At 47.7% G+C, this 9451-nt stretch overlaps 1 protein-coding gene across 4 annotated transcripts in view; it reads right to left on the bottom strand.

Annotated features, from left to right (window-relative positions):
• Window positions 1–302: 302 nt before the first annotated feature.
• The window catches only part of LOC105564486, an 81202-nt gene continuing 72053 nt past the window's right edge, over window positions 303–9451 (bottom strand). The window contains exons 3-10 of one of the 4 annotated variants that reach the window (XM_012016882.1): window positions 7389–7771; window positions 5757–6995; window positions 5359–5527; window positions 5060–5218; window positions 3668–4941; window positions 2996–3403; window positions 2343–2471; window positions 303–910 (exon numbers count right to left, since the gene is read on the bottom strand). In XM_012016882.1, coding sequence (XP_011872272.1) covers window positions 724–910; window positions 2343–2471; window positions 2996–3403; window positions 3668–4941; window positions 5060–5218; window positions 5359–5527; window positions 5757–6995; window positions 7389–7771 — 3948 coding nt within the window. In that variant the 3' untranslated portion in view covers window positions 303–723. Of the gene's footprint in view, window positions 1693–2342; window positions 2472–2995; window positions 3404–3667; window positions 4942–5059; window positions 5219–5358; window positions 5528–5756; window positions 7011–7388; window positions 7772–9451 lie in introns of all 4 variants that reach the window. The other 3 variants (XM_012016880.1, XM_012016881.1, XM_012016883.1) reach the window with 3 other exon arrangements.

Here is a 9451-nt window from a genome sequence, read left to right as displayed (position 1 = left end):
AATGTTATTTTCGTTGATACCAATAATGCACGAATTATTAAGTACTTGATCAGTGCGGCGTTGCTCGCAATCTCCATCTATTGCGAAGCGACATAATCTCCTTAGGTTGCTTCGCAATAGCTTGCTGTGTATTGAAAAGGCCTGGATGCATATGTAATTAGTAAATTCTCTGCTTATGTACAACAACGACAAATTATTTCAAAAATATTGCACTGCAACATTGCTATAATGTTGCACTGCAATCTCTCTGAGGGCGGACATTTCAACGTTGCAGCAATGTTGCGCAACGTTGCTGCAATGTTGCAATCTTGCAATGTAACATTTCTGCAATCTTTCTGTGCTGTGTGGGTTCATTTAAAAAAAAAACCCTCCGGCTTATATATAAAACACTTGGGATGCGCTCAGGCAGCTCACTATTAGCTCTATTTAGCGTTGAAAGCGTTCTTCTATCCTTGTTGCTCATTACGCATCAAGGAAAGATAGATAACATTTTCAGCGTTAATAGCGCGCTGCGCGAGCGTACTCTTAGCGGGCTGGCGTACGCGAAATCGTCATCATTTTGGTTCAGATAGATATCTCTCGGGAGCCCGCGCGAAACGTGCCCGCCAGACTCGACATTTCGCGTACGTCAGAAAATATGTGAGTAACGTGATATCGGAATCTCTTTGCGCAATTTCGTTAAGGGCTACAGAGTACTCTTTTAAGATCCGCAGTATACGGCTTCTAACTCGGAACAGGCGGGGGCGGTTGGGGATTGAAAGAGATGGGTCGATAGCTCTTCTCCCTCACGAAAGGCTGCACTCCGTTCAATACGAAGCCGTTCACGGGGCTTCGCTCCTGTTTGACCGGCTCCACCGGGGTCTCCTCCTCCGTGCTGACGGCCTCCTCGCTGCGTGTTGGGCTAGCCGACCTGATTAATCGTTTCTTACTCTTTTCGCTCCGTTTCACACCTCCTCCCCCGTTCTTCCTACTTTGGCATCAGCAGAGAACGCCACGACACGCGACACAAACGTTTCACCATCGCGTTGCAACGGAAAGTCCAGATAGCATTAAACGACAAAGTAATTTTTTAAAAAGTAATAACTTACACAACATCTAAAAATATACATATTTCTGTGTTTAAAATTGTCGATCTTTCATACTTGTACGCGAATATAAATTTATAAACGTTATCGATATAAAAATAAAGGTATACCAGTTTTTGTAATAGAAATGGGACTTTAGTGCAGCCAGCCTTCATTTTTGAAGGGAAACCACTTTCGTTCGTAGATGATCAATATTTTGCGATCGGCCGAGCACACGTGACGCCTCTGCTGTATTTGTCAACGCGCTGAACGCCAAGGCAAACATCTATTCTAGGCGAGCTGAGGATCTAGTAAAATATTAGCATAGTCCTTATACAGACAGCGCGCAAGACTCGGAGAACGTTGGCCGGCGTTCAACGCGTCGGAAGATAAACCAAGACGCAACGCGTCGCGGAGCGACGATCTTTCTCCCAGACGTACGTAACGCGCTCGACGAATTGTGAGATGCGTTGGTTTACCCGTTTCTCGCACGATGCTTGCCACCTATGCGCCATCCTCGCCCAATACGTAGTTAGAAGCGCGACCGTATTTGCTTGGCTTGGTTTAATGAAGCGTTGTTAGATGACTAGAGGTGTTAAGACTACTTACTTTACGCCCACCTTAAAACCTGCGCATGATAAAAAATCAGAAAGCCAAAAATTAGTAGTCGCACGACACGCGCGAGTTCTTACCTACGGGTGCGATTAGTAGATTTAATTACTGCTACATGTATGTCTAGCACAAACATTAATGCTCGTATTCATTAACTTGTAACGGGAGTGCAAGACAAGCTGTCACATCGATTTTCTCATCGAGTGAATTATAAGTTCTACGCATACTGGAACGAGCACAAAAACAAATCTAAAGGATTGTACGTGTGTGCAGCAGACATATCTCTGGATTTTCAAGAAAACAAAAAGCCCTTAATGCAAATCTATAAAATGAACAAAATAATTTTAATTCCTTTCACTGTTAAGGTAGAAAAATTCTAGAAATAATCGTAAGGAAAATTATTCACCATCACACACACACACACACGTGTTCGACTTTTATTTAATAAAGTGGAAATAAAATTATATTGTCTTTGAATTTCATTAGTGTTCGCGCTCGCTTGGGCACACGAAACGTATCAGAAATATGTCGTTCGAATCTACGAAGACCTCCCGTTCAGGCACTTTGCGTCCATTGACATCGCTATTATTTCGGGAAACATTCTCAGGGGCGGGGAATCGTTATCTCAAGCGGAAGTCAAGGGGGACCAGATTGTATCGAACGTACCTAGACCGTATGGGCTTGCTCTTGCTGACGGCTTGCCTGGAATGCGGTCTCGTGTTCGGTTGCGATAGCTCACTGTCGCTGCTGGCTAAGGAGGATCTCGCCGCCACGGCCCCATGAGCAAAATCTTTCCTGTTGGGTAACGCGTTAGAAGATTATTCGCCATTAGCGGTTTCGTCTCGCAATCGAGGACTGTTGTGCGCGAGCCTAACATAGCCGCGAGCACGTGAGTGAAAGTGAATTCAAAGACTCTTCGGAATGACAGACACTTTGTACATGTGTATTGCACGGCGGAGGAGACCTTTACCCTTCTTTAATCCTTTTGCGTAGCCTACGTATGGAAACACCGCGTTCACTTCTCACTTTCTTTTCAACGGCCATCGCGTGATAAATATAAAGAATAAATCATTCTACCTATACATAATTATCCGAGTTCTTTTGAAAGCCAGTTTTAAGTAACATAATTTCCCCATTTATTATTTTCGTCGTTAACCCATTTTAGGAGAAATATCTTAGATCGTTGCGAGAAATGTTTGCACATTTCAAGAAATATATAAATACATATTATGGAATTAAAATTGTAATTTTACAAGCCATACAGGATTTATTAAGGAGATATGTCGTATGATTTGAAATCGATTTGTTCTCACGCTTACCTGTAGTTGTCGGATCTGGGAGTGGAGCTAAGATTCGCGGTTTTAATGACACTCGCGTGCGCGTCCACGAAGACGGGCGAGCTCTTGGGAATGTCGCACACCACCTTAGGATGCACCGTGGTCTGCTTAAATTCCAGATGCGACGACGACTCGGTGGGCGCCCAGTCGTAATACTTTGGCCGATAATCTTTGTACTCCCTCGGTTGCTGTTGTTGCTGCTGTTGCTGCTGCCTAGAATCCACGCTGGACGCTCTTTTACGCAAATACTCATCGCTGCTGACGCTGCTCTTTCGTATGGTCGTCATTTTCGCCGGTGGGACTGACGTGGGTGACGACGCGGATGACGACGGCGCGCCATCCGGATCCGCGCGGGATAACTGCGAGCTATCCCATGCAGTGGGTAAGCTACTGTAAATGAAACAAATTATTAACAATGAATAGCAATTTTGAGAGGTACAACTTTTAGAGATAATTAAAATCTATTTTTAAAAAATTTAACAAATTATATTCCCTTCAAAATCTATACTCTTTCATATTTAGTTGTTAACTTGTATAATAAATATTTTAGTCTGAAACATTTTATCTTATAATTAAATACAGAATTTAATAAAAAGATTCAACATATTCAAAAGTTTTAAGCTTTCATTTCAAGTATAATTTCAAGAGCTTTACCTCAGGTTTTCATCCATGCTGTACAAGCGAAGTTGCTGCCTGATATTCGCCTTCTCTCTGGCCCGTTTTCGTTGGAACTCCTCCTCTACTTTACGCATCGCCTCCAACTCGCCCTTCCTCTGTCTTTCCTTGGCTTCCGCCTCTCGCGATAGCTTCTCCGCCAACCTACGCCTCTCAATCTGCCGCACAGTGCTCTGGAACGTGAATCTACGGCCTTTCGAGTTGCTCTTTAACGGTGCCTTGACTTCCGGCGCAATGTCCTTATCGTCCTGCAAATTCTGCTGGCCACCGACGGGTGAACTACTTCGTTGCTTCATCTCGGAAATGTTCTCACACGATTTTGAAAATCTGTTATTCACTTTTCCGTCGTTCGCGAAAGGCTTTTCTTTCAGAATGGCAGATTCTTTGGGATGCTTGTTCGTCTTTTCTACATCTTTGCTCGGTTTCCTGAACTCGTCCACACCGTTCTTACGGTACTTTGATCCGGAGCTGTTACCGGAATTCTTCTCACTTTCCCCCGCCATGTTGCTCCTGTAGCCCAAACTCTGCGGTTGATACTGAGAGTCATTCGATTCAGGCAAATACATTACATGACCGCCGGAGGCCAAATACGAGAACGAAGGCGGCTTCATAATCACGGGAAAGTCACCACGATCCTCCAGATCTTCTACCAAAACCTCGTCGTCATCGTCTTCGTCGTCGAAGCTGGGCTTCCAACCAGGTGGCGAGGATCGCGTCGCGTCCGTGATCTGCGTATGCTGCAGCGACGTCGGGGCGCTTGTCGACAGCAGCCAGTTATCGTCGAGTACATCGCGAGTGCGTTTCCTCTCCAAGTCCAGCGGTCCGAGTCCGAGGGCGCCCGACACCGACCGCTTCAGCTTCTGCAATGAATTGAAGGTCGAGCCCTCCTTATTCTTCAGATCCGGATTGTACAAGTACATGCGATTGTCGTCGCGCGGCAACGACAACGAGAACACGTGCGCCCTGGGCGGGAATTTCACCGGGGTTGGCATCGGCGGCGGCGAATCCACCCCAGCGTCACTGCTCGACTCCTCGCCTAGATCCTGTTGCGGCGTCCACGTCGGTCTCGTCGCCGGTGTCTTCAATCGGTTGTTGTTGGTATTGGTGCTGATGTCCAACGAGTCGTCGTTGACCGCGCCGGCGTCCCCGGATATGCCGGAATCGCCAGACTTGTCGTGCGAACTTCGCGGACCGAGTGCGATTAGCGGCGGAGGCGGCCTCGACAGACGTTCGATACGCTCCTCGAACATCACCTGACGCCAAACAACGTAACAGTTTACTCGGACGTGTTATAAAGATTTTACATCTCTCCACTTGCTGAGTTGTACTAATTGTTTTACTGGAATATTTTCAATTTTGTAACGCGCTTACCGGAATTTCCTCGCTCGCCGTGCTCATGGTTGGCCCAGGTGCTTCTAACGCTGACAGTAATCTCCACGCCGCCGAAGGTGAAAACCGCGGGATTTCCAGCTGTTTCTTAGGTAACGTGGGTCGCAACTTTAATGAGATATCCTCGGTTCCGCTTTTCCCCTGAAAATAACAATCATTCGATAAAAAAAATGTATTCAAACTCTTCTTTTTTGAAAGAATAAAAAATTACACCAAACGACAATCTTATACTTTTATTGACAGACCGTTATAAATAAAGAAAAAAGAAACGAGCTACTCACATCATCTGTGTAGTCGTGGCATTCGATCGTACCATTGATCTCTCTGGCCTGCAACCTGGATTGGATTTGCTCCATGTGCTGGTCCACGCAATTCCGCGACTCATTCGATAACGCTTCGTCCATGCCGAAGTAGAAGGTCTTCGGTGCGGATTTCTCCGGCAACGGCAATCTAGAGAAATGATCGAGAGTCAAACTCTGCGCGGACGATTGCGGAACGAATGTACTGACTAATCATCGTTTATTCGTCGTTCACCGGAAAGCTAACTGTGCGTCTATACGCATCCGTGGGCACGCACGAGACGTTGATAAGGGAAATAATTATCACTCCGAGCACGCGCGCGCATCCGCGACTCTCGCGAGCGAGAGATAAATCGATCTGAGATGCGAGAGCAACTTACACGTGCCAATTTTTCTCGCGAACGACTTCCTTGGCTTCTGGTTTCCTCGCGAGCTTCTCTTTGGATTTTGCATCTTTCTTCTCCGCCGTCGCGGGAACAGGTTCGCAGGACCATCTCTTCTCGTCCGGCGCGCCATCAGTATTCCTAACGTCGCTCTTCCGCCATCTACGATCGGCATCTCTCTCCTTCTCTCTCTCTTTGGCCTCGCTCGTTCGCTCGGGCGTGCTTTCCCTCCCGGAACCCTGCCCGCGAGGATCTGTGACCCTGATGTAAGGCCTCACCGGACTCTCCGATCTGGTTCTCCCCGAGTCCGCCGCGTTTTCATACTTCCGGCTCTTCGCGACACTCTTCGCTCGTTGATAATCCTCAAGAAGGTCCCGTCGTTGTTTCTCCAACGAGACCCTCTCTCCCGAGGACTGCCCCACGGCGTCTTGGCGATCCTTCGGACCTTTCCGAAGAGGTTCTTTCGCGTGTATCGCCGAGGATTCGTTCAACATCGCCGATTTCTCGACGAGTCGTCTCTTCCCGCCCGACACAGCCTCCGCTTGCCTCTCCTCCAAGTAATCCTTGGTCCTTCCGGAATCACGGGACGCATTTCCTTTGCGCTCGTTATACGAGCTGTGCTTATTTTCGGGTCGACTACAACGATCGGTTAGCCGCCTCTCCTCGACCACGCGCTCTTCGGGGCTGCTCTCCTCGTTCCTCGCTGATCTTTTCTCCGGCCTTTTCGCCTCCTCGATCTTCGACTCTTTCGTGCAACGATCAACATCGCTGTTGCGCTCCAAGTTCGCCGACTCTACGGAGGATCTGCCGCCGCAGTTGAGCTTGTTGCGCACCTTCCTGGCCACTTGCATCAACTCCGCTTGGAACTCCGGACTGCTCATGCTTCTCTGCAGCGTGTTCTTGCCGTCGAAGATCCGCGAACGCCTGTGCTCATCCCGGCACCAGCGATCCTGATGGAGATGGTTGCTCTGATCGCGCCAGACGAGCCTGTTCTCCTTGTTGGCGGCGCGGCCGTCCTCACCCCGCCACCGTCGCTCGTTCTCTAGCCCGCTGCCACCGTTCTCGCAGCGTTCCGCGACAACGTGAGTCTGCGACGACGAGGAGGAAGAGAGCCAGTTCACCTGCGCTCTCTTCGTCTCCGCTCGCGTTTTGAACAGACGCGACCGCCTCGGCGGCGGTTGAACCTCCTCCTCGCCGCGGCAACCACCCGCTCGATCTTGACCGGACTCGGTATATCTAGGACCAAGGTTCCTACATCGAAACACGGTTGCTTTAGATTGACATCAATATAGGCGAGAAGCTCTCTATTAATATTAATTTTTTTAATATAATAAAGACCAGCTAGACAGAGATTGACACTTGCAAATTATTTTCAATATCATATTGCCGGCAAAAAGGTACGACTCTTCAAAAAGAACTAGAGATATTATTAATTAAAGTGAAACTTTTAGGATTACCGTCCTATAAATTAAATAGAGTAGAAATCTTTTTGTGTCACGAGGCCCCAATTGTATTCTACATATATTAATTCATGAATTTTTACCACTTAGGCCTATGTATTTATTCGTATCCACCTCGTCCCTGAAAGTGCTCTTAACGGGACACTCGATGTATTCGTAGCATTCCTACCTGTAAGAATCCGGGGACGATCCGTCAACGACGCCGTTGGACGGCGGCGCCGGTGCCTTGTACTTCTTCTTGCCTCTGTACCGGCTCTCTCGTTCTCTGCACTCTCGCTCGGGATAATGCCCGCTTCCGCAATGCCGGTGCTCCATCGCGTGCTGATGCTGCTGCTGCTGCTGCTGCTTCCCGTTGCAGCGCGCCGCCTCCCGCGCCATCGGCGAGTACCGCAGGTCGGGCTCGCTGCCGAATCTCTTGAGCTCCTGCATCTCGCTCTCCATGCAGCATCTCGACCCGCTCCCGTAGTAGCAGCAATGGTGCTCGAGCTTGCGGCTGCGTGACGCGCCGATGTTCGACGCCGAGGTGCTGCGGCTGCGAAAGATCCCTCCCTGCTGGGGGGCGAGAGGGCAGGCTTTAAAAATCCCGACTCGAATTTATCTCGCTTTGTCTATAAGTATTTGTCCAACGATCCAGATCCCGATCCCATTGTCTCGCGACGCGCGGGCCGAGCAAAATATTTACCGTCTGCCTGTCATAATAGGAGCCTCTCGTTAGCGAGCCCCGATTATATGCGTAACGGGTCAGGATAATATCTTTTTCTCTTAAGTATTACATAAAGGTGGAACGGTAAAGTGTTACGTTTATTCTTAGAACGCTGTTGATTTATTACAAAGCGTACGCGACTTCCTTCTGATGCGCGTAATAAGCGCTATAGAGGACGGGGCACCGTGACAAAGCGGGGCGGCTGAGAAACCGTCGTCTCTGTGCGACCGTCCGCACAAAGCGTTCGATGAAGGCCGCGTGATACATTTCGCGAATTCGCGGTAAAACGCGGCACCACGGAATAATCTTAACCGGGTTACGACACACGGCGCCTAGCCAAAAGACGAATTCCGCACGGACGCGCGTTGCCCCGCGTGAGAGAATTCCAGGCGGCGGAAACGCGCGTCTTCGGAGACAGAAGGAGGACTGGCTGGACACGAAGTCGGAAGATCGAACCGGAGCGAATCGGAATGAAAAACTGCCTTTTCCATCATTTTGCGAAGGCAAACTTGCACGCCGGAGAGATTCGGGGCAGAAAATATCAATCTTTCCGCTATCCTTATTTTTCATCGAATACCATTTGTACAGAAACCTAAAGAAATATATGGAGCAAGAGGAGAAATACACATCTATTATATCCGTACGCTTGTTTAGTTCTCCTTTTTACTTTTAAGATTCCAAATTAGATGCACAAATTGACACCGCTTGTATTCAACGGCTATAAAATCTTTCTTGCTGTAAGAAGAGAAATATTTCCTTAGTCTCCATTTCCTTCAGAACTTTTTGCCATCCGATCACCGCGGGAGGCGCATTTACTTTTGCTTGGCAAACCACTCTGAAACACGTGCACTCTCCGAATCGAAGCGGTTTGTGCCACGTGCATATTTCTTCACGGAGGCGTCTCGATGACGCAAACTCCTGCGGTGAATTGGAAACGGATGCATACGAAACGCGACATGCGAAACGCGAGCAGGAATTGATTCCTCGACTCTTCCCAAGCGGAGTGACTGAAAATTATGACAAATGAGAGATAACGTCATATCCCGAGTCGAAATTTTAGCACTATTATGACACTTTTAAGGATAATTTACACCTACTTAGCTGATCTATACACCTACATAGACCAGCAATAACCTACTTTCATGACATTCTATTTTTTTACTCCTCCCTTGAATCTTTAATTCTAAAAGTTTAGCTTCTACTTGGAAGGACCTACTTTAATGCTAAATTGGCAAAAGTAGAAATTTCTGACACTATCGGTTTTTAAGTAGGAGTAAATTTTGTACTTGCAATTCGACCTCTTTTATTGTCTCAGGTTCTACTGCAATATACAGGGTGAGTCTTTCCATATCCGACAAAATTTTTGAGAAGGTAGAACGGATCGAGATGAACGAAAAAGTCCTGTACCATTTTGCAATTTTCGTAATAGTTAACAAGTAATTAATTATTAAAAATCGTTGTCTTAGGCCGGCCTACCGCCAAATTCGAGCGCGTGGCAAGATGTGACCGCCCGGCGATCGATATTGCTT

This window comes from Vollenhovia emeryi, unplaced genomic scaffold, assembly GCF_000949405.1.
Source record: "Vollenhovia emeryi isolate VEMERY1.0 unplaced genomic scaffold, V.emery_V1.0 DF939164.1, whole genome shotgun sequence".
Classification (NCBI taxonomy): domain Eukaryota; kingdom Metazoa; phylum Arthropoda; class Insecta; order Hymenoptera; family Formicidae; genus Vollenhovia; species Vollenhovia emeryi.
Note: the sequence above shows the minus strand (reverse complement) of the source record. Positions and strands in the feature narration are given on the sequence as shown.